At 46.6% G+C, this 24,857-nt stretch overlaps 2 protein-coding genes across 2 annotated transcripts; both read left to right on the top strand.

Annotated features, from left to right (window-relative positions):
- The first annotated feature begins 933 nt into the window (after positions 1–933).
- Positions 934–15,292, top strand: POGLUT1 (protein O-glucosyltransferase 1). The gene is made up of 11 exons (XM_059466900.1): positions 934–1,021; positions 1,212–1,302; positions 3,093–3,236; positions 3,671–3,806; positions 6,741–6,862; positions 8,370–8,429; positions 9,395–9,494; positions 10,306–10,364; positions 12,139–12,306; positions 12,806–12,862; positions 13,439–15,292. The coding sequence occupies exons 1-11, from the start codon at positions 943–945 to the stop codon at positions 13,593–13,595; spliced, it is 1,173 nt and encodes a 390-aa protein (XP_059322883.1). The 5' UTR covers positions 934–942; the 3' UTR covers positions 13,596–15,292.
- A 541-nt stretch (positions 15,293–15,833) lies between these two features.
- Positions 15,834–24,666, top strand: TIMMDC1 (translocase of inner mitochondrial membrane domain containing 1). Its single transcript, XM_059466793.1, has 7 exons — positions 15,834–15,946; positions 16,047–16,212; positions 17,381–17,469; positions 21,379–21,446; positions 22,287–22,365; positions 23,331–23,441; positions 23,834–24,666. Exons 1-7 carry the CDS (start codon positions 15,852–15,854, stop codon positions 23,931–23,933), a joined length of 708 nt encoding a protein of 235 aa, XP_059322776.1. The 5' UTR covers positions 15,834–15,851; the 3' UTR covers positions 23,934–24,666.
- Positions 24,667–24,857: the final 191 nt, after the last annotated feature.

Below are 24,857 nucleotides of genomic sequence, written 5' to 3'. Positions count from 1 at the left end.
AGTGATCTTTAAAGATCATCTAATTCTTGAAGGACATCAACCCGTTGGAATGAGTCCAAAAGAGGACCACTATAACTATGGGGATGAAGGGGCTATCCTACAAGGAAAGGCTGAGAGAATTTGGTTTGTCCTGCCTGGAAAAAATATGGCTTAGGGATGACCTAACTGCAGCCTTCCAGTACCTTTCACAAGAGCATGTAGTGACAGGACAAGGGGCAGTGGATTAAAACCGAAAGAGCATGGGTGTAGATTAGATGTTAGGTAAAAACTCTTTACTGTGAGGGTGGTGAGGCACTGGTACAGGTTGCCTAAAGTTGTGGATGCCCCTTGCCTGGAAGGGCTCGAGGCCAGGTTGGATGGAGCTCTGAGCAACGTGGTCTAGTGGAAAACATCCCTGCCCATGGCAGGAACTAAATAATGCTTAAAGTCCCTTTCAACCCAAACCATTCATGATTCCATGACCCCTTGCAGTCCACAGTCCTGAAATTGCAAAGAAATTGACACGAATCAGTCTGAAACTTACGATGTTCAAATTGAAGCAGGCCTTGGCGACAGCGAGTGATCGGGCCAGGAAGAAGAGCCTCTTAGAGGCTGGACCAGGTGCTTGATGAATCCAGGCGTTTTGGGGGAAATTCTCCCCCAAAAAAACCCGAGGGGAGAGAGGGCACCCGGAGCTGTGTGGGGCTGGTGGGTTCTGAGGGCAGAACTAGGAGGATACCTGAGGGCTATCCCGGCTGCACGCTCAGAGCCCCTCTGGGCAGCGGCTGCTTGCGCAGCACGGCCCCATCTATCGCGACAGGCAGTGCCCGACAGGTCACTCTGTCGCGACACGGCAATGTCCCCATGCCCGCTCGCCCCCTCAGCGAGGGGGCGGGAACTACAGCTCCCATGGCCGCGCGGGGCGGGCGCCGCCGCCATCTTGGGCCGTGCGGCGGGGCGGCCATGGCCGCGGGGCGGGCGGCGCTGGCGCTGTGGGCCATGGTGGCCGTGCTGTGCCGCCTGCAGCCCGCCCTGGCGGCAGGTGAGTGGCGGCACGGCGGGACGGGACCGCGGAACGGGGCCGGGGCCGGGCGGGCGGCTCCCCCAGCACAGCGCCCCGCGGGCTGGAAGGCGCGCCCGAGCCGCTGCCCGCTCCCCGCCTCCCCAGCCCGCCGCTCGTTCTGCTGGCGGGCGGATCGAACCCTTTGGCTTTTCCTTCCTGTGTGTTTTAGATGCCAAGTGGAAAGCGATAACTGGGCAAATTAAGAAAGCTGTGGAAGCCTATGAGCCGTGTGTAAAGGAAAATTGCAGCTGCCACCAAAGGTGAGAGACTGGTTTCCTTTCGACTGTGTACGTCTCCGGACATAGGAGGGAATACTCACTGACTGTGCAGGTCTCAGGAGGGAATAATTTCGGCAGCCCTGGTGAACTGGGGGATAAACCAGGGAATATTTTGGCCCCAAAGTGTCACATCTGCAGCTATGGGTCACACACTTTGTTACCCTCTGCAGCTGAACATACAGTGTGTTAGCATTTCATATAGACCACACAATAAACCAAATACATAGCTCGTGACATTTCTCTTAACAGCCTGCCTCTGCCTTCTCACTCAGTGGGACTGGGGGGTTTAATACCTTTAATCACCATTTATATTTAAAGGAGAGAAAGGAATTTAGGAGTTATCACATCCTTCTGCCTTTAGGATTAGGATTTCAGATGCAGAAACACAGATGCCCAACTTCAAGCTTCCTATTTAAAAATATCAGATGTGCTCACTCATTTTGGGATTTGAGTGCTATATTGGCTTTTAAAATCAGATGAGTCATGTTGAGCTACTGTTCGTACTCTCTGTTTGGAGTTTTTGATATTCATTGCTCTTGAAATATTGATGGGGGAAAGTCTCATCTAGCCGAGCCTTCCAGTCTTTCCTAAGTTCCAAGGTACAGCCTAAAAACATATCCTAATCTTTAAACATACACCCCACCAGCTCCTGCCCACCTTTGGGCCAAACACCTTCCCAAGTGGTTACAAGCTCCAAAAATCTGATGCAGAACATGACAGGTACTAGTAACATGAAGTGAGGATGCTGGGAACGTGCCATGGCACTGCAACTCTCTCCCTGTTCTCAAGCTCATCCCGTTTGCATCCATACCAGACTGCTCATGCTGTTGTGGTCAGACTATCTGCACAGTGGCAATTCCTGACACAGTTTTACTGCTCTCTATTCAATTAGGAAATAGCAGAATTATGGAGGTTGGAGGGGACCTCGAGATCATCAAGTCCAACCCTTCTGCTCAAGTAGGGTTTCCAGGACTGCAACCAGTCAGGTTTTGAATGTCCCAACATTAATATGCCAAAGAAACTCCACATCCTCTCTCTGCAGCCTGTACCAGTGTTTGACCACTCACACAGTGGGACCACCCTGGCAATGTTTTCTTAAACTGAAACATTGATGCAATGTCTACCTGAAAGCAAAGAATGTCTCCTCAGCTGTTACAATCTGACACTGTTGATTACATGCTCCAGGACTTTTAGAGTAATTTTACGTAAGTTGCATCCTCCTTTTGTGTTTTCTTTTATTCATTAGATTTGTTCTTCCATACTGTGTTCCTGGAGCTCGCTGGTGGTGTGCAGAAGTCACAAGACATGTGCTGCATAGGCCTGTCCTCCTGGGCCAGCTTTCACTCACCCAGTGTTCCTGGGTGATGGTATTTCATGCAACTAGACTGTTACCTACATTTTTAATGTCTGCACAGCGTGACATTGTGTGACGAATTTGGTCTTGGTGTGCCCCATCATTTATGGAGAGCCAGGGCACAAGGCTGAAGTGAGCTGGAGGGTTTTACCCACAACCTGCCTGGGTATGTCAGGTACTTCTGTGAGAGAGTGACCTGAGTTGTCCTGTGCTGGGCTTTGTGTTCAGACAAACAGCACATAGGGAAAAGTGTGAAGCTTGAACCTCTGAGGAACTTCCAAGACTCCAATTCTCACACCAGAGCTCCTAGAAGCTACATGGAGCTTCTTTTACCTAGAAGCCTGTTCTGCACACCGCAGTATTTCATACACAATATCCTCCCTGTGGTACATAATAGTGGCTGGTGGTTTTGTTTCAGTGTCTGGAAGCAGGACCTGGCTCCTTTTCGAGGCGGCATTTCCAAGGAGACGATGGCAGACGTGGTGAGCCGCAAGCTCGGGACCCACTACCAAATAATCAAACACAGACTGTATCGTGAGCAGGACTGCATGTTCCCTGCAAGGTAAGAGCTGTGCAGAGGATCTGCTCTCCCCAGCTGGGACAGAAGAAAGCTTTCAACACTGCCAAGCTGGCAGCTATTGGGCACAATGATATTTCAGAGGTCTGAATTCCTCATCAGAGCAGGAGCTTGGAAAATAACTATTAGGCTTATATGCATCAATAGCAAAGTGTCACTGTTGCACTTCAGTGCACAAAGGGTTGGTTGGTTGTGGAATCCCAGAGAAATTCAGGTCAGGCCAGATTTTGTAGGATGTGTTGCCCCATTGGTGTCCATGCTGCAGTGAGACTTGGAGGCTGCTGTAGGCAGTTCCCAGTTTGCATCATGGTACAGCTTAGGCTCACCATCTCCTCTGCCTCTGTGCAGAGGAAGGCCTGCAACAGTCTGCAGGAATCTGCCTCCTTATAGCTCTTTTGCCATATGTCATTTGTCCTCAGGTGCAGTGGAATTGAGCACTTCATTCTGGGGATCATCCAGCACCTCCCTGACATGGAAATGGTGATCAATGTGCGAGACTACCCCCAGGTTCCCAAGTGGATGAAACCCATCATCCCAGTCTTCTCCTTCAGCAAGGTACACACACCTTGAAAAGCTGAGCATTTCCAAGATGTGCATGTTCTTCTTTCTCTTGGGAACATATTTTTGAGGATGGTTCTCTGCAGATTTTCTGTGTGTTGAAATTGCTTGCTCCTTCTTGCCCTTTGTTTCCTTTCGCTTCCAGTTTTCTGACAGACAGACTTGCAGATCAATTGGATAAATCAGCTTTTCCCCTCATTAGCTTCTCTTCCAGGTCAAAAAGTGTACCTCTGCTGCAGTAGAATGATACACACCTGGGTGGGATATCTGCCAGTATTCCTCCCATTTGCTACAATACCTCTGTTAAAATTGTAGCCATAGTTTCCCCGCAACATCAAGGATTTTTGATCATATCAGGGGTCATATAATAATCTCGTTTAACGTGAATATTTTAGTCCTTTTTTTGTGGTGTCACAGATGGGTGTTTCTATAATCTTGTCACCTTCTCTGAACCCTTCTCTCTTGGATTCCCTTTTCCACCTGCAAATGTGCACACATATGCAGAGGTGCACACATGCATGGAGACAGTTGCTCTTTGCTTCTCTGTTCTCATGAGCCTCCCTGCATGTTTTCCTACCTCTTCCACTGTTAAACCTGATTGCAGCATAGTGTCTCATCCTTTCCAGCAAAAGGCTCTTACACCTCAAGCTTTGGTTAATCTTGCTTTGCCTTGGATTATGCCCTGTATGCCCAAATGCTGCACTTTCATGACAACTCCTGTTCTTGGCTGTACTCCAGCAGGCAGTAATATGCAAGGAGAAGCAATGAACTATTTGGTCTTGCTAGTTCAAACCCAGCTTTGTTTCTGCTAACTTGCAGCATCTTACTCTGAACCTAAGTCTTCAGCTCATGCAATCTGAACCATAATATGATCCATAACTATTGACTACTCCCCAGCAATCCTAAAATTCTCTCTAGATTTTCAGTACAGGCAATAACCACGTTCACTGCTGGACGCAGCAGTAAAGCCAAGCTGTCTTGCCCCTCGACCATTGCACAACCTTAACTCTAGCCAGCAGAACCCAAGTTTTTGCAAGGCAGGTTGCAGGAGTTTAGTCTTTGCAGCTGTGTTCATCATTCTGCCCCTGAGTACCCTGCAAGACACTGAGCTCTGCACTCACTGTTGTCCAGTATCTGAACTGTAACCTCAGCCCTATCTTGGGCAGGGTCTGAAAACCAGTGACCCAGCCACAGCTCACATTTCAGCAGCCAGTGTTAGGAAGACTTCAGGGTGCTGGTCCTATGTGCTTTCTAAAGCTGAAAGTATAAAAGATGGAAATATTTTCCTGGTCTGCATCTCATAAAGTTGATCATGGAGCTGTCATGCTCTGTTACCAGTGTCTGGTTGTAGCGGGACTGAGAAGATAGAGAAGCCCACATTCATTCAAGTTGAAAGGGAGCTCAGAAGGTTACCCAGTCCAGCACCTTTGCTCAGAGTAGGAACAGCTCAGGGCTGCATCCTGCTCAGATCTGAGCATCCCTGGGGACATGGCATCCACAGACAGAGTTGATGAATGAAAACACATTTCCCATTGTCTAACTGGAATTCCTCCTCTTGTAATCAAAGCCTGCTGCCACTCATTCTGGCTCTGCACTACAGAAAAGAGCGTGCCTCCTCCTGAACTCTCCCATTAGGCACAAGGAGATGGCATTTACATTCCCCTAAGCCTTTTCTTCCTGTGCACAGACAAACCCATTGCTCAGCCCCTGTTCATAAGTCATGTGCACTAACCTCCTAACTACCTCAGTGACCTTGGACTCTCCAGTACCTCCAGGGGATAGAGAGATGGATAATTGTGTAGGAAGTTTACTACTAGGGCAAGGAAGTTGCCCATAGTCTGGTTTCATGGAAGAATTTAGTCTTAAGTGCTGGTCTTCGCTCTGATGATATATGGGGACTTAAACAACCAAACTGGAGTTAGAAGCTGGAATTGTTACATGACCTGGATATTTGTTACAGTGAATTGTTAAGTTACCTCTAGGAAGTCTGGAATGAACCAAAGTCTTGGAAACCTTAATGTCAAAGTGTCTCTAAGTGCCTCTATCTCTGAGGAGGTAACAATGCCTCTTGACTTGTCATCAGAAAAAAACATTTGTAGCTACACATAGGCACAAGCCTTTAGAAAGGTGAGTTGAGCTCAAGTCTTTTGCTATTAACTAATCAGCTGCATCATGGATCTCTATTGCTGTTTTCTATGTGAAAGTCCTGTCTCATCACACAAGAAGACAAGGCCTTTTAAAAATCATTGAAGCATTTCAGTATTGAACTATCTTCATATGAACCCTGCCCAGGGAGGAGTGGAGTCTCCCTTTCTGTACACATTCTTAATCCACCTGGATGTGTTTCTGTGTATCCTGCCCTAAGTGACCCTGACATGGCAGGGGGTTGGACTGGATCATCTCCAGAGGTCCCTTCCAACTCTGATAATTCTGTAATTATGTAAGCCCAGCAAATGGTGACTGCAAAGCTCTTTTGGACACATAATGGAGAAAGCCAACAGAGCTCCCAGAAGGAACATTCGTTACTGGTGTGTTGTATTCAATTTCTAGAGTTCCATACTGTCACAATCATATTTCTAGAGACCCATACCTTCTCAGTGATATTTCTTGAGGGCAGTTCTCCACAGCACAGACATCTTCCTCTGCTTGTTGCTGCTTCTTAGCCAGGGCCCCTCCCAGGCTCTCCCTGCCTGGCCAAGCCCACCCCCTTTTATCCCAGTTATCTTCACTAGCTACAGCTGCAGCCCAGTGAAGGACATCACAGCTGCAGCCCATCAAAAACAACCAGGGCTTACCAGGGCAAGGCCTATATACAAATATTCAATATACAATACAGATATTTTACTAGGACTCCTACTATACTGGTGGGCTCAGTCAGTAAAACAAAGTAGATATTACTCTCATTCTTGCATTACTCTCCTTTTTCTCAAGACATCTGAATACAATGACATCATGTATCCTGCCTGGACATTTTGGGAAGGAGGACCAGCTGTTTGGCCAATTTACCCAACAGGTTTAGGGCGCTGGGACCTCATGAGAGAGGACCTCAGAAGGTAGGTTTTGGAAATGGTTGTGTGTGGGGGAAAGTATCATGGAAGATAAAAATCCATCTTTCACTGGGCCAGTGTTGATGTCCAAGACCATAAGTCTTTTGGCCTGTGATCTGTCCTGCTGCCTCACATGAACTACCTACAGCCTGACTGCTGTATGGGAATTCTCCATGGAAACCTTGGATGATGTCACTGGAAGTTATAATTAGCTCCTCTGTTTGCAACCCTTTAGTAAGGAATGCAGAGGACAAACTATGCACATCCTTCATGCTGTCAGGGCCAGATTGCTATCGGGTTTGGGGAGAGCAGGTTTGTCAATAAAGTAACAGTTATCTTTTGCCTGCAGAAATCTCCCCTGACATACAGAAATATTCTTCTTTCTTCTCAGCTACTTCTCTAGGAGCTATGTTTTTTTCACTGCAGGGATGATCCAGGATGTTTGTATAAGCTACTGGAAGGCTAAAGGAAAGCCTTCTTTAGATCTGCTTTTACTTGAGTGTCATTGTGCAATAGAAAAACCTGGAACCATTCCTAGGAATCAGGAGTCATTACTGGCCTAAACAGAAGACATTTCTGGCTGGGAGTCTTCCTTTTGGCAGGATCTTTTGATTTGTTGGAAGAGTAAGGGGGTGCTTCCCATGGGAAGTGACAAACCAAGTGTGCAACAATGACTGAACACAGAAACAAAATAGCAAAAACCACCTCTATGTAATTGACATCCAAATGCAAAGTTGAATCTTTTGCTCTTCAAAATCTGAAGATCCACATGATTATTCATAGCTAAAGCTTGATGTGTTGTAGTGTAATGGAGTGCCAAGCATTTACTCATCCTTGTGTTTTCACTCTAAGGAGATGCAAAGCTTGACCTGCACAGGTAGATCAGCTTGGGGGTCAGGACCTGCATGTTCCACCAGGTGCAGCAGAAAAGCATGGCAGAGTTCCCTGAGAAGTGGTGAGGCAGGTTGACTGCACTGGCAGGAAAAACCCCAGGTGAACAGCTACTTTGAAGGACTTGATTAGGTTTAAAATGAAAGTGATTAATAAAAACAATGAACTCTTGTGTTTTAAGTGCAAAACACTAGGTGGGTTTTTTGTTTCTTGATTGGTAGTTCTGTTTTGTAGTGGGAAATGACTGATTAGAAACTCTCTAGTTGTTTTTCACTATCCATATTCACTACAGCAAGATAAAGCCACAGCTCAAAAAGTGGATTCAAAGCTTAGGTAAACTTTTAATACCCTTCAAGGTTTGGTGGAGAGCTGTGTGTAATACATTGTTTTGCCTGAAAGGTGTTCTGGAAATTAGCCTATATTATATTGCCTTAAACACAATATTTAGAGGAAAACCTGTTTCATTGGAGCTGGGTGAGAGGTTTTTTTATGCTATAATAAAGGAAGTGATTTCCATCAAAAATGAAGAATAGAAAAAGACACCATGCTGTGAAATCTGACGACAGTGTTGTTTCATGGTTATATTAAATCATTTATTGCCATGTGTAAAAAATATTTTCAGATCTGCAGAGAAATGGCCATGGAAGAAAAAAATCTCTAAGGGATATTTCCGAGGATCCAGGTGAGCATTTTCTCCTGCAACAGAAGATGCTACCAAGAGGGGCTGTGACAGCTCTCTGTATATAGAAATTTCCATGTCTCCTACACCTAAACCCTAATTAAGAGTGTATTTTCCAAAAGTAAGGAAAGTGAAACATGTTGTACAGCATTGCACTATTAGTTATTCTCCACAAGAACTGCCATTTGCAACTAGTTTATTATAATCACCTAATATTGGAAACAGAAGTTGTGACGGATTTGCCACATTATTTCTTAATGACTAAAACTGTCACCTCAGGAGCCCGCTTGTTTTGTTCTCTGAAGGGAACTGCAGGTGCTTGATACAAATTTAAAGATTTAATATTGCTGCTCATGCTTCCTGCCAATGTGAATGCTTTATTTGCTGTGCAAGTGATCCACACTGAATGAAAAGTATTCTGGCCTTAAGTTACCTGAGTGGTAGGGAATAAGAGAAGATTTTTTTGGCCTCTCTCCAGTGACAGTTTGAAACAATGTTAAACCCCATATTTTGTTTCTTCCCCTTCCCCAATAGGGAAGGATTTAATGGCTTTCCAGGTAGGCTCAGCAGCTGATGAGGAATGTGTCTCAGGGATGTCATAACCTTGTTTATCAGCAGTGTTTTAAAGCCCTGTCAGAGGGCTGAGGATGCTGAGCATCTTTTAACTTCCTCTGAGGTGGGAGTTAAAGCATTTGGCACTCATCTGGATAAAGAAAGCAGGATTTGTCCTGGGAATTTTAAAATAATACTGTTAAATATATAGTCAGTCAAATAATTTTAGTACCCATAACTCATTCTCTTCTGTTTATATACCCTTGGCCAGAAATACACTGTGGTGCACACTTCACAGTGTTTTGGAGGCACACAGGGAGGTCAGCCTCAGAAAGAAGCCATGCCTCAAGTCCTCTAGTCTGTTAGCTGTGTTGAGTCATGAGGATTGGCAATTAGTGACAGCATTTCTTTTTCAGAACAAGCCCTGAGAGAGATCCCCTCATCCTGCTGTCCCGAGAAAACCCAGAACTTGTTGACGCTGAGTACACTAAAAACCAGGCTTGGAAATCTGAAAAGGTGCGTGGGTGTCTGTCTGTCTGTCTCCTGAGTGTGAAGGCCAGAAAGGGTGGCACTGCAGGATGGCTTTGATGGGAGAGAAACATCTTGTTGGAGAGTTGTGGCTGATCCTTTAGAGTGGGGGAGGTTTGTAGTTCCCTTGATGGCCGCACCTCTCTGGCACATGAAAGGAAGGAGTCTCTGGAGTCTGGCAGGCCAAACACTTTCCTTCCTTCCACGCTTGTTGTTCAAGGAAAGGAGAACACATAAGAAAATGAATCTCTGCCAATCTCCTCCTCTCCCACAACAACAAAATTGGCCGACCCTTCCCCTTCTTGTCTCTGAGCTGCCTCTCTCGTGTTGTCAGTCTTCAAACCTTTTTCTGTTTGCTCCATTTCTTGATCCTGTTGTAGATAACTTTCTGATAACTGTCGCTGATAACTTTTTAGTTTCTTACTTAGTCTACAGTCCAGCTCTCTCCAGACAGTCTTGGCTAATCCAGTTACACTTGGCTTCACACAGTCCATTGTCCCAAGCTGTTTTCTACTCTGTAGCTGCCAACAAAACATTATCATTTAATGTGTTTGTGCTGGCATTCACTTACAGGCAGTGTGTAATTTACTGAGCTTTTTTTCATGTTTGAAGGGCTGGGAATTCTTTATGATCCTTCTAACAGCCCACCAGAGAAGGTTTTCTCAGAAGTGGGAATGGAAGCTTTTGACACCTTACCTTTGTTTCTAACTGAGAAGGAAAACAAGTTAAATAACCATTTGAAGCTTACTGTTTTGTTTTGGTTTGTTTGGCTTTGCTTTTAAATTCTCTTTATTTTAAGGACACCTTAGGAAAGCCTCCTGCAAAGGAAATTCCACTGGTTGATCACTGCAAATACAAGTAAGAGTTTTGATTCGTAAAGCTGTTCAAGGGCTGTGGGTTAGTCTTTCCTAGCATGGTGTAGGATCTCATTTTATTTTAAGGTCTAATTCAACAACCAGCTTCATGCAGATATGAAAGCTTGTGAGCAGATATAAGACAGCTAAAAATTTGGGAGCTTAGCATGACAAGTGCTACCACTGGGTGTGTGTAGTACAAGAGAGAACCTGAAATCTGATTGAGCAGGCCCAGTATTAATTCATACTTTTTATGTTGTTTAGGAGAATGTGGTTTTGATTTACAAAGGTTTTTATTCTTTAACTGCTTAATGAGGGTTTTTTGGTGTAACACTCTCACAGGTTTCTATGTGCAATATAAACTCTTCCTGTGTATGCACTTGTGTGTCAGATGTTTTGCTTTTTCTTCTGCTAGTTGTGATTCTGCCAGCCAGAATCTGCTGATATAAGAGCTCAGTCATTTGGCTGAATCTGTGTTTTTGTGCAAATGTGATTGACTTGTCTCATTTTGCATTTCACTAGACTGAAGCACCGATTTCTCCCTTCTGTTACACATACACTGCCCAACTCTGGTGCTCCCCAGCCCATCATATGGTGTAGGCTGAGACCTTCTCACACACTTTTGCTGCAGCCCAGGGTGGCAGGGTCAACATGAACTTTTGTCTGCTCCTTTCAGTGTCGGTGTTACAGCAGGGTGAGGTCATGGATGGTGGGAGCTGTGTCTGGAATTGGACAGAGGCATCTCCTTGCTTCCAGACCATCATTCTTGTTACATCTCTACATGTATTTGTTGAGTTCCTAATACAGTGAGCTGCTCATCCCTGCCTTGAGATCCTAGGTAGTACAAAGGATGCAAAGTGATTTCAGATTTACTCCTTGTTATTTGTTGCTGAACTAAGTTTAGCTGTAATTCCCATCTTGCCCAAAATATATATAATATATAAGCTCCATCTTGCCCAAAATAGTTTCATTAAAGGAAGAACTCTCTTCCCTCAGCCCAAAATGTTTTACTTCAAAGATCAGTTATGTTCTGGGGAGGTTTACCCATAGGAAAAATAGCTTTCCATATAATAGGAGAAATGTGGGTTTGATAAAGAAAACAAGTAAGCAAACAAACATCCCTATGAGATACAGTTTGCTAAGAGAAATATCCCCTTGCCACAGTCAAGCCCACTTTACTAACTTGGCAGAAAATACTGAAAACAAAATTGTGGATTCTTTGTTATCTGCAAAGTTGAACTGTTGTGTGCTGGCCCATTTAACCTCCTGGAGTTGCATTCCCAAGTTAATATCAAACAATTACATTCAGATTAAAGCAGAATCCCAGAGGAAAAAATAACCTGAGATAGATGTGGCAAAGCACAACAGTGAACAGAAAAGCTTCACTGCAAGGCAAGAGAGAATTGGGAAAAATTTCCTTGTGGTTGACAAAGCCATAGGGTCACAGAATCCATGTTGTGACCTTCCATGCCTTGCTGGCAATTGTCCACAGGGCCTCATTGGTTTGTCACAGGGAGGTGCCCTTTATCAAAGGTAAAGCCTTACACCTTGAATTTCTCACTGAATTTTGACAGACAGCAGAAACTCACCTTAACTTCAGCTCACCTTTCCTGTGAGCAGCTCCAGATAAATACCTTTCCTCTGCTTTAGTGACCTCTATGCTGCCCAGCTGCTGCCTGCCAGGGAAGGTTCACTGCTGCCTGGAGACCAGCACACCTCAGCGCACTTCCTGACACAGGATGTGTAACCAGGTGCCTCTCTTTGCTCCCCTGTTGAAGGTACCTGTTTAATTTCCGAGGAGTGGCGGCCAGTTTCCGCCTGAAGCACCTTTTCCTCTGCGGCTCGCTCGTCTTCCACGTCGGAGAGGAATGGTTGGAGTTCTTCTACCCCCAGCTGAAGCCTTGGGTCCACTACATCCCCGTGCAGTCAGACCTCTCTGATGTCAGGTGTGGGGCCTGAGGCACTCCCTGGGGCATTCCATACCGTGGGGAAGCCTTTGGGAAGGGGGGATGGTTTGTGTAAGGCCGTGAAGTGCCTCCCCTCCGAGGCATCAGGCAAGGACTCTTGGAGCTCATGGTCTTTTCATCACTACCCCCGGAGAATCCTTTGCTTGGGGAGTACAGTTTCACTGGAGTAGGTCTTTCGCTCTCACTGAAATCAGCAGGCACTAGACACTTTAATTTACAAGTGGGCAGCAGAGATAAGGGGGAAGAAGAACTTATCAGTGGGCCAAAAATGTGTTAGCTCCCAGATTTCAGGATGTTGTCCAGAACTGATGTGAAACAATCAAGAAGAGAAGTTTCTTCTGTGCTCTGAGGTGAGCAGCATCTTCACTCACTTGTAGACTCTTAACCTCAACCTCCCCAACAATTTAGCCAAGGGGTGATGTTCTCCACTGAGCCAGTTGTTTCATAGGTTTTTTTTGTGTGTGTGTCTTCATTTTAGGGAGCTCTTGCAGTTTGTAAAGGAAAATGATGCCATAGCACAAGAAATTTCAGAGAGGTAAGTAGCATGTCCTACCTGGCTATTAGGCAGTCTTCTTCCAAAACATTTTCTTACACTGCTTTTGATCAGGCTGCCCATCAAAGACCACCCAGTATTGGTAGGGTGCAGTATAACTGACCTTCTGCAGTGAGAGCAAGCAGAGAGCAGGATGCTGTGCTCTTTGGCTCACATGTGACCCATGTCAGGAGCCCCATGGAAAGCTGGTAGAGGCTGGGAACTTTGATCTCAGTATGGGACAAGCTGGCTCCTGGGAGCTGTGTCTGCACTGTAACCATTATCTATCCAGGCTGGTCTGAGGCACCATGCATCACTGCTGCTGTAGCTGGATGTGATAAGTGAAATCTGATATTTATTATCCCAGATAGCAAATACCATCCTGAGGATAGCCAAAGCACTGCAACGTCAGGGCTGTGAACATGAATGAAAATTGTAAAATTAAAACAGACAGTACAGAGCAGTGCATGTTTCTCATTTGAAACAAGGAAGTGTGAAAGTTGATATACATCCAAACCAGAACTAATGACTCTTGTAGGAACTGGGAAGCAGGCCTGACTGTGCCTTGTGTGTCTCTAGGGGACGTCAGTTCATCACTGAGCACTTGGACATGGAGGACATCTCTTGCTACTGGGAGCATCTGCTGTCTGAATATTCCCAAATCTTGACTTACAAAGTGAAAAGGAGGAAGAGCTACAACGAGATCACTTCTGGACAGCTGAAAACAGAACTGTAGAGAGTTCTCTGTTTTTCTCTTAGGCTCAAACTGATCACTGTGGAAATCTGAAGATCAGTATTAACTTATTTCTTGCTCTCTCAGACTTACCTTTCACAGCAGAACTACAGAGAAGTCAGCAGCAGGCTGACTTGGACATTGCTTCCAGGCACTGGGACCTGGTTATATTGTCACCACAAGAATGTTAAGGAGCATATGGGATTAAGGTTATTCAGTGGGGTGGTCAGTCATGCCTAGAGGAGGGATGTTAGCATTTAGGACTTAGTTACTACCTGTCTCAAAATGATCCTAAATCCCATTCAGTCAATGAGGAGCCTTACTGGACTTTTTACCAAAGGTCACAGTGAAAGACACAGACTGAGAGCTGCACCCAGCTAGTAAATACTTGCCCCTTTGTTTGGCAAATGTTTTCCCAGATGGGTGATAGCACTTGGGGTATTAGGTGTTCTCTGACAGAAGCAGGTACTGGGATTTGGGGGCTACATTTCTGGATAGCTTAGAGTTTATCTTTATGTTGGGTTTTAGAGGTTGATGGTAAGGTTTTGACATGCCCTTGAAAGGATAACTGATCCTTGCAGAGTTACCCTACCTACCTCACAGGGGACCAGCTTGTGCTGTGATGGGGCCACCATCAGGGATGTGCTTGGTAGCTGAGACAGAGATGGTTCATCCTCCAGCAGATGAGCTGGGTGCCTGCACAGCCCTGCACAACTGAGCCCCTGTTAATTATCTCTCACCAGCTGCCTGGCCAGACAGCCTGGGATGTCATCCTTAGGAACTCAGAGAAAGTATTCACAGAGGTGGATTCAGCACTTCCTTTTTCCAAAAGTGCAGAGTCTGCTCTGATTCCCTTCTGTAATCCTTCCAGGATTATTTTGGGTTTTTTTGGTTTGGGGTTTTTTAAGGGTTTGGGGTTTTTTGAGACTGATAAAACATCTACTCACTTCAGTACTTGCTTTCCTTCCCCACAGCTGTGCCACTTCTTTTTTCATCTCCTTCAGCCTGGTTGAGGGAATGTCTTCAGTCACACAGTGGCAGCTACTGCTCACATTACCCATTTTGGGTTGGTCACAGGCTGCCTGTGCTTGCTGTGTTTATGCCCACCACAGCCTCTCAGCTAAGGAGAACTGCAATTCCTGAAATGCTCTGTGCCCCCTAAGGTGAGAGGCTGGGAGGCAGCAGCATCTTCTCTGGCACCCACGCAGGAAGAGTGTGGGGTAGCAGGAGGGACACAGGAGCCTCCCAGGGGAGCACCCCTGTTGGTAAAGCAGCCTCAAGGCTGAAAAAGCAGCACATTATAATGGAAGAGGATGATAGCAATAGCTCTCAGGCCCCTCTGCAGTCAGTGTGGATCAGGGAAGAAGGAAATTGCATGGAACAATAATATTTGTGTGCCCTCACAGAGGCCTTGCAGCCCTGGAGCAGGGACATAGCAGCTGGTCCTATGGATCAAGTGCTGGTTGCTGGGGCAGTGTGTTGGTTTTGGGACCAGTGCTGGGGTTATCCCATCCAGCAAAGGAAACAGAATGTGGCATTAAAAGAACCTGGTTTGCCAGGAAAACTGTGCCAGAGTGGAAAGGGTTTCCTGGTTTTCTATTTTTAGCCAACGGAGAGACAGCACTCCAAGAAACTGAACAGTTCTGTATATTTTAAAACCATTTGTAACAAAGTGTTTTTTAGAATAAAACAAACAAAAATGAAGTTTTGCTGACTGCATGTTGCCTCATCAGAAAAGAATAAGAGATCTGCAGAGCCTCACCTTTTCCACTTGTAGATCTTGCAACGAGAATTGATAGTTGCAGCTTAGGTGGCCCTTGGCCAGAGTGATGGTTGGGCAAAAGTGGGGGAAGAATCCCGGGAATTCCAGTCCCATAAAATATGCACAGGCTCGGTGGGAAGACCCAGGCACCTCCCCTGGTGGGGAGCTTTCGCTGCTATGGTGAAAGGAGGATTCACAACAGAGGGAGTTGAGTTGTTTTAGGGAAGGCAGTGAGAGGCACCATCTCGCCGTGCAGCATTTGCGTCTTCAAAGCCCGGGGGCTTCTCCTCCTCTGTTCTATGCAAACCGGGCATCACAGCCCCCAAACTCATCTCTCTCGCAGGGGAACAAACCTGGCCCTGCACAGAGTGGCAAATATTTGGAGTAATTAATCAGTAATTAACGCAGAGCCGAGCGCTTCGGAGCCCCTCCGCGCCGTGCCCCGCCGGGCCGCAGGGGGCGCTGTCGGTGCCGCCGCCGCTGCCGCTGGCCCGGCCATGGCGGAGCTCCCCGGCGCTCAGGCGGGCTTCGGGCGCCCCGCGCCGCTGCCGCAGACGGGCTGGGAGCGGCTCAGGGAGCTCTGGTGGCTAGAGTGAGCTCCGGGCCGGGCTCGGGTGGGACGGGCTGGGTGCTGGCGGTCCCGCCGTGCCTCCCCCGTTGACCCTTTGCCCATGGCTGCCCTTACCTTGCAGCGAGCAGCAGCAGTTCCCGGAGGAGACGATGAACATCGCCAAGTCGGCCTTCACGGCGGGCGTGGTGGGCTGGCTCTACGGGGGGCTGCCCGCCTTCGTCAGCGCCCGCAAGGCCTTCATCGAGGGCAGCCACGGCGAGATCTTCCAGAACCGCGCCGATGCCGTGGTACGGGCCCCGGGCTGCGCGGGGAGCGCTGGGCACCGGGGGAGGCCTCGGCTCGGGAAGGCGCCGGGCGTGGAAGGTGCCCTTGGAGGCGCCTTTGGGGGGACAGCGGGCCCGCAGCAGGCCCGGCGGCCTCGCGTGTGTGGGACGCGTGTGTTAGCCCGGTTCTGGGACAAAAAGTTTGCTGGGAGTGTGTAAGTGAGTGCAGGTCAGCTGTGCGGGAATTAGCGGGGCCCGTCACCCAAACTGCACGCGGTCAGCTTCAGAAAAGTGTCCTTCGTTGGCAACAAACCAACCTGATTAATGTGTCTAGAAAAGGCTTTCTGCTTCTCAGTTTTAGTGCGCTGACAGGAGGCTTCATAGTATCAATCTGGGATTGTACTCTTGTCTTGTTAATGTGAGTCGTTTTTAGACCATTTAAAATTCTTTTAGAACAACAGCACAACAAAGAACACCCGTGACATCTTATAGATGTATTTGAACTTCTGGGTGTTTGTTATTCAATTAAAGTGTTGGTTACCTGGATTAGGAGGAAGAAAAACCCTTTAAAAATCTGCCTGACGTAAATTTTGTATTACTTACCATTAGATTTTGCCTCTGATGTGGTGACCTGAAAATTACCATTGCCTGGCTTCACTCTGGTGACTGTGGTGTATCAGAACCCAGGCAAAGCACCTACAACACAAGCACTAGAAGAGAAAATTTATTTACTTTCATGGCATTAACTGCACATTTTAAATTTTTGTGAAGCTTGCATTAATCACTTATTGTAAAAAACCTCTTTTCAAACTTTTAAGTGCCAGTGTTAAATAGCAGAGCTTAATGGTATCTTAACATTTAATGCAGATGGTTATTATTCACTATTATTTATTGATGGTTATTATTTATTAATACCTATGAATACTCATAATAATGAAGTAGTTTCTGGTTTTCCTCCCTTCTCCTCTGCTGCTTTCCTCAAAGAGCCCTCCCAGTCCACCCAGGATTAGAAAGACCAGTTGACATTCCAAACTGGAATCGATTCTCGGTTTTCCCGGAGGTGGCTGGGAGCAGCTTTTCCTCCGGAGGTGGCTGACTCGATCAGAGTTGGGGCACCGTCAGTGCCCTGCCCTGTCCTGCCGGGAGCTGGCAGGGGGCTGTGAGCTGTGACATGTCCTCTCTGTCCCCTCAGCAATCGGCACACCGCGCGGGCCTCCGCAGCTTCATCCGCTACGGCTGGCGCTGGAGCTGGAGGGTCGCGGCTTTCGCCACCGTGTTCAAGTGAGTGCTCCTGATGGCATGGGGAGCAGGGCAGGGGGCGGGAAGGGAAGGGAGGGGATGGGTGTACCGTGAAAGGAGGCAAACCTTCATAGCACGGCCATGGTGGTGAAGAGGAAGTGCAGCATGTAAACACAACAGGATGCAAAGATGATTAATTGTCCTTAAGCTTTCAGTTGCTGGAGTCACACAGAGCTGGCCAAGCTGTGGCTGAAATAATAGCCAAGTCCAGCAGGAGACCCATCCTGAGAAGCCCTGCCTCCTCTTCCCCACCACCACCTCTGCTCTTGGGGCATTGCTGTTGGGTTTGACATTGTGCTGGATCATCATAGAGGGGCAATATGATGAATACACAGAGGTTTGCCTAAATACATAGGACAGCTGACTGTGTAAAATCACCACAGGAGATGGGAAGAGTGAGGTGAACAGCACACTACAGCAGCAGACACCTTGGCTTACCTCATCTCCCAGGACTCCTGCAAATCCAGCTGGGGAGAGCTTTGCAGAGACCCCAACAGGAGGGCTTCCTGCCTTGTGTATTGGGGGGATCAAAGGCTGTCCCAATCACTCCTTCTTCATATCCTCACCACTGGGACATGGCAAGGAGGTCTGGAAAGAATAAAACACAATGCACAGATCAAGCATCCAACCTTGCCCCCATTCATGCCTTGAGACATTTGGATATGCCCTCAATTGGGACCTGGCAGGAATAAACAAGTCAAACGAATGGAGCAGGTTGGCAAAGGATGGGGAAGGCAAAGGGAACTGGAGAGGGAAAGACCATGTCACACATTTGACACCTCTCCCCTCATGCTCACTCCTCTGCAAGTGTGCCTGCGTTCCCAGCTGGCATCCACATGTTTGACATCAAGATGTTCTGGGGTGCCACTGCCTCCACTGGCCTTTTGGATGGCATGGCAGGGGTTGCTGGTTCTTGTCCTTGCCAGCCGTGCCCACTGCTCTGGTGACTGAGGGAGGCTCCTGGTGTTGCCTTAACCTGAGTCAGGCTGATCAGGCAGGAGCATGAAGAGGGTGTCACCTTTTAGAATTGCCCCACAATTCTCATCTCCTAATGGATCAACACAAACCCTAAATTTCCCTGTTTCCCTAAAGCAGGGAAAAGCCCTGTTTGGACATCTGTTACTGATTTGAATGCTGTTCTTTCTTGACAGCTGTGGTATTTTCTGAGACCCCCAACATAGGGAGGAAATGATGAATCTGACTCCATGTTCTTAGAAGGCTAATTTATTATTTCATGATCTATATTATATTAAACAATACTAAACTGTACTAAAGAATACAGAAAAGATACAGACAGAAGGCTAAAAGATATTTGTGAAAAATTCATGACTCTCTCCAGAGCCTCGACACCGCTGGCCTGTAACTGGCCAATAAGTCAAAGCAATTCACATGGGACCAATGAACAATTACCTGTTGGTAAACAATGTTCAAAGCACATTCCAAAGCAGCAAAGCACAGGAGAAGTAAATCAGATAATTGTTTTCATTTTTCTCTGAGGCTTCCCAGCTTCCCACAATAAAAATCCTGGGCCAAGGGATTTTTCCAGAAAAAATGGCGGTGACAACAGCTGCTTTCTGCTTTTCCTTCATTTCTTTTTGTGCTTTTTCTCTGAGGGAGTGTTAAAGTGTGCTAGCAGTTTCTGGAAGTGCTTTCTAACCCACACTGATTTTTGTCCTTTCTGCTATGTCTCATTACTCCCAGTTTGTATATGCCAGTGGTACTCACAATTGTCACTACTCCTGCTTTGTGTACACTCATGTTACTCACAATTCTTTGTTCTTGTCCTCAGACACTTGCAGGGGATTGTCTAGCTCTTGAGCAGTTGCTGAATATCAGACCTATCACTTCTTGGTACCTGTTTAGGCCTTCAGATTTTTCCTACACACACAAAACCAATGCAGAGGGTGTTCTGCTGCCCTCATTTTCTTCCTTGGGTGCTTTGTGCATTCCTGACAAGAGAACATCAAACTAAGCATAGTCTTCTGAGCAAAGCCCTTTTAAACTAGAAATGTTGTAACTATATTGCTGTTATCATATTTCTAGAATCCCATACCTTCTGGGTGGTTTTCTCACAGCATCTCTTCACAGCAGTGTTGTTCTAGCTTCTTCACCAGGGCTCCTCCAAGGCTCTCCCTGACCAGCCCACCCCCTTTTATCCCAGCTACCTCCACGGGCTACAGCTGCCACCCAATGAAGGGCATCACAGCTGCAGCCCACTCAGAACAACAAGAACTGGGACAGGGTCACATACAATACAGAGATCTTTTACTGCAATACATACATTTACTCAGGCCCCAAAATTTCCCCCTTTTCTTTTAACACATTTTTCAGTTACAGTTACAATACACCAATACACATATCTATCCCCCACTCGTTGTTGTTATATTTCTAGAGTCCCAGCTCTCAGGCTGCCACAGCTCTCAGCTGTCCTATCTTCTGTCACGTCAGGGTCACCAAATGTTGTAATCATATTGTTGTTATCATATTTCTAAAGTCCCATACCTTCTGGGTGGTTTTCTCACACGCAGCTCTTCACAGCAGTGTTGTTCCTGCTTCTTGGTCAGGAGATCTTTTACTGCAATACATACATTTACTCAGGCCCCTATATAGAAATATCTCCTTCCCTGTTGTTCAAACCAGTAAATTTATAAATTTAAACCTGCACTGACTTTCTCTGCAGGTATGTTCTGTTTAAGTTCTCCTTCTGCTTTTAAGATCCCACAGTATTGACTGGCATTACTTTATATTTCTGTCTCCCTATCATTTTTGTTCCTCTCTAAATTTCTTCCTCACTGTCTCTTGGTTCTGAGGCTCTTTTTAGTTTAGTCGCTGTTTTTAGGCTTAGTTAGTGTGCTTTCTTTCCTGGATCTTTTGATTTCTTTGGGTTTTCTGGATTTCTTTGGATTTGACATGTAACCTCGTCATCTTCCACCAGGTGTCACCCCTGCAGTCAGATCTGTCCCTTTTTCATCAGCCCTTTGGAACGGGCTCTGAACGAAGCTATTTGCTGCTCCACATTGTTTCTGTAAAGCCCAAGTTGAAAATTCCATCCTGCAGTTGTGAAAACTCCAAGTTTCACAGTTAAAACCCAAATTGTTTGGGTTGATCTGTGTTGGGAAGGAGAGGAGGATTGCTGCTGGCTTATCAATCAGCAGGAGGATGGGGGATATGTGGCTGCTGAACTGAGAACAGTGTTTTGGGGCTTGGCTGATGTTTAGGAGGAGTTGGTTTGCCTACCTCAGAGGGAAATCTGGTACCACAAGTGTGGGTGACTCTGCTGATGTCATGAGTGTGACTTAGGCTGTTGTACTGGGGACTGTTTACAAGGCAGGATCTTACTGACACATGGATCAGCTTCTGGGGTAAATGTCCTACATCAGCACTGGCTGACTGATAGGACCTTTTCATTGCTCAAATTATTTTCTCCTTGACTATATTACATATTCCCAGGGCATTTAGAGAAGCTGTGGCTGCCCCATCCCTGGAGGTGTTGAAGGCCAGGCTGAATGGTGCTCTGGGCAACCTGGTCCAGAGGAAGGTGCCCCTGCCTGCAGTGAGGGCTTGGAACTGGGTGACCTTTAACATCACTTCCAACCTAAACCATTCTGATTCTGTATGATAGGAAAGAAAAATCTTTGATTAAAATAAAGAAGGAGTGTGTCAGATCCAGTTCAGGAACTCCGATATTCCCTGGCCTGTGTCTGTGCAGCTGCCCACAGTAAAGTCACAGAAGTCATGGCTGGCATGTGTGTGCTCTAAACAGATGGGCAGCCAGGCAGTTAGAGGCAACCTGAGGGCTGGCTTAATGAAATCCAGCTTTATTTCAGGCTGTGTTTTGCTACCCCTCTTTTTCCATGTGCAGCTGCTGACCTGTGTGCCTTGCCTTTGCAGCGTGGTGAGCACGGGGCTGTCTGCGTACCGCGATAAAACCACCATCAGTAATTTTGCTGCAGCAGGAGGTAAGAGTGCTGTAACCTTGTGTGCTTCTCTTTGTTAGCAAGGCTTGCAGCAGAAAAACATTAGCAAGTCTCCACATCCCTTGGGATTGAGCAACTTCTGTGCTCTTGGGTTTTGTTTCTTATTCCACTGACTTTGCTCTGTTTGCCTGCTGTGAGTCTTTATTTGTAACAGAGATACTGATGCACTGCCGAAACCATTGGGGAGTTTTGTGGTTATCAGTTCATCTTCAAGATACTTGCTGGAGTGTTTTGGGTGAAAAATCCTTCTGTGGGGTAAAGGTAACACTTGGTACCTGTTTAACAGAGAAAGCATTTTTTATTTCCAGTCTTGGTAACAATTCAGCACACTGTTTATAGGCTGCCTTTTCCATGCTAAGTTTTGCATGCCCACTTTTGGCAACAGGACTCTGGGTATGTGATCTGCTTGTTCAGTTTTACAGGCTCTATTGCCCTTACAGTTGGATACACTTTTTACTGGTCTTTTCTGCCTTACATGGCAGCTACTATTATTAGCTGTTGTTGAACAGAAAAAAGGGTGAGGGAGATCATGCTCCAGCCTAGAGAGAGCTTGGTTTTACTGTCATAGATACTTCTGTGATACAGCAAAAACTTTGGCAGTTTTTCTGAAGCAGAAGGAGCTTTGTGCAATGTTTCAGTGCAGAGACCATGGTGACTTTGTGGTGAAGGTTTGTCCCACCAGCCATGCACTTGGTTTCTGCTCTGTTAAAAGCAGATATCAGCTCATGGAGAAGAGAAATGCAGCAAAGCAACTCCCTGTGTTGGTGTGAGATGTCTGTGGCGGGGCTGTTTCTAGTTTCAGTGGGTTTGTTCTTTTTTTAGCCTTCACAGGAGCCCTGTTCAGAATGCACTTGGGCCTGCAGGGCCTGGCGGGCGGCGTCGTATTTGGAACGGCCTTTGGGTGAGTTGTGACTGCTGCACACACCGAGCCTGCAGTCACAGGTGGGGCTACAGGAGCTTCCCTTCCTCTCTTGCCTTGAGGGAGTCTCTGTATCTCTCATGATGATCACTTTTCTTCCACCTTTTAAACTGTTTTTCTTTTCTTCTTTGTTTCTTGTTTTGTGTTTTGCTGCTTTCTCGGTAGTGAGAGCTCAGTGCTCTCAGTAGAAAATCTCATTTGCTGCTGTTTGCTTATTAGAGGGAGCAACATAACCTCCACCACAGCTAAAATGTGAACTGGCAGCCAGTAGGAAACACTGAGGGAGTAGCTGCATGGCTGGGCTGTAAGGTGACACGTGTCTTTGTGCATGTATTGCAGTCATGAATCTCCTAAAGTTCCCTGGGGCATGGAGGATCCCATGGTTCTGTCTCAGAGGCTCTGTGCTTCTGGACAATGACCTCTAACTCAGGAGAAATCTGACTTTTCAATCAGGGCTGCGATTTCTTCTCAAAGTGCTGACCTCTAAATATCCTCACAAGTGAATCTGAGGATCCTACCTGAAAAAGAGAATGAGCTTTATTTGTGCTGCTTGGCACCTTCAGGATGGTGCCAGCTGTGAGCATGCCTGGAAGCAGCATAGGGAGCTTTACCAGTGAAAACACAAGTACTTCCAGAGCTGGATAGAAGCTGAGCAGGGGTGTCACTGTCTGAAATATGGTTTAGGTGTTCTATGGGATCTGCATTGAGCACCATAAATCCTTCCACTCCCTTGTCCTGTGTGTGCCTGTCAATGAGCAAATTCAAAATATGTTATCACTGTGGCTCCAGTGAGTCACAGGTTGGTGGGTGACAGTAGAACAGGAGTACCTTAGTCTGTGCTGTGCTGTGAGTTTTGGGCCCCTGCATGCTCCTTTTGCTGATGCCAGTAAGTTATTGCTGTTGTGTGTCCCCTGGGTGACTGGAGACTGCTGTGCTTCCTCCTTCAGGGTTCCTGCAGGAGGCCTCCTGATGGCCATGTATGGCTTGGCTGGTGAGACCTTGCAGGAGAAGAGGAGCCGTGAGCGCAGGGAGCTGTACGAACAGAGGCTGGCAGAGTGGTGAGGAGCAGCTCTGCCCCTTCAGCTGTGGACTAGGAGGGTGTCTGGGCCTGTGGGTTCAAACATTTAGAGAAACCACAACACACTAGGCTTTCTAAACCTCAGTTTCTTCTCTTGGATGTTGGTGTTGTTCACATACCAGTCTTAGAAACGCTGATTTAATTCTTCCCAGTCTGTCCTTCATTGCTGCCTTCTTTCCATCCCTATTAAAGAGAGGAAAGAAGGAGGATAGCTGGAGGCTTGGGGGGAAAAAAGGCCATGACACTGGTCATGTGAATTACTGAAACTTACTAGTTCTAGAAGAAATTTTCAAGAGCTTGGATTCTGCAGTCATGTCTCTGTCAGGAGGATACAGAAATAAAATTGCTTTGCACTCTCTCTTCTCTCCTTAGGCAATCCAGGCTCAGTATGACTGAAATCTTAGGCCAAACAGAAAGCAATGCCCAGGGAAGACCAGAGATGGAGAGAGCAACAGAATTGAAGAGCTACTGAGTCTTCCCCAGATGTCTGTTGTAAGAAGCTACATAGAATTTTGGTACTGCAAGATCCTGCAGTCAGGGGATCGTGGAAGTTGTCTGTGAATGCAGTTGTATCCTGTGAAAAAGTGTTTTGCTGAAAACATTGTTCAGGGATGGATATCACTGCACAAAGAGCTTGGAAGGGCCCAACCTGTTCCACCTGAGAAGTGGAAATACAGACTTTACAGACCAGGAAGTGTCATGTAGCTTTGGGAGGAAGTGGAGGTTCCAGAGCCTCATCTAGAACCCCTTTCACTGCTGAAAATGTCCAAACCACCAGTGATGTAGAAATACTCAAGGTAAAGGAGCCTATGAATGGTTTGTGTGCTAAAGGTGCCCTGAATCCAAGTTAATTATGCTCTGGTGAAAGCTGCTCTTCAGACAGGGCCTGAACAACTTGCTGATGGTGGTTTCTTACTTGGTTCCTACAGTACTTGGGGTATTTTGCAGTCACTGTGGAGAAGGGTGGAGAAGCTGGGAATTACATGGAAATACCCTGAAAAAGGCACGTTTTGGGTTCCTCAATAGAAGCCTGAGGGTGCCACAGAGAACATGACTTATTTCTGGTGGTGATGATGGAAGCCTTGGCACCGTGGACAGCTTTAACAACAAGAAGGCCTCTAATTTCATTTGCAATTTGGACATCAGAGGGTGACCTTTGGGGGAAATGTAGTTCAAGAGACTCAATAAAGCCATTCAGCAGTGGTGACTGTGTCCATAAGCTCTTTGTGTCAGTACAGCTGGTGCTGTTTCTAGTACAGTACTAGAGAAGCATCCTTGAGTGATATTCCTTGAAAAGAGCTCAGAGATCCCACCAAACATTCTTCTACCCAGGCAGTAACAAAGGCAAGAGCCACAGGAGATGAGCTGTTCAGTCAGAGCTGTGACCTGTCGGTGG

This window comes from Ammospiza nelsoni, chromosome 2, assembly GCF_027579445.1.
Source record: "Ammospiza nelsoni isolate bAmmNel1 chromosome 2, bAmmNel1.pri, whole genome shotgun sequence".
In the NCBI taxonomy this organism is placed as follows: Eukaryota; Metazoa; Chordata; class Aves; order Passeriformes; family Passerellidae; genus Ammospiza; species Ammospiza nelsoni.
This window is presented reverse-complemented; position numbering and strand designations above follow the sequence as displayed.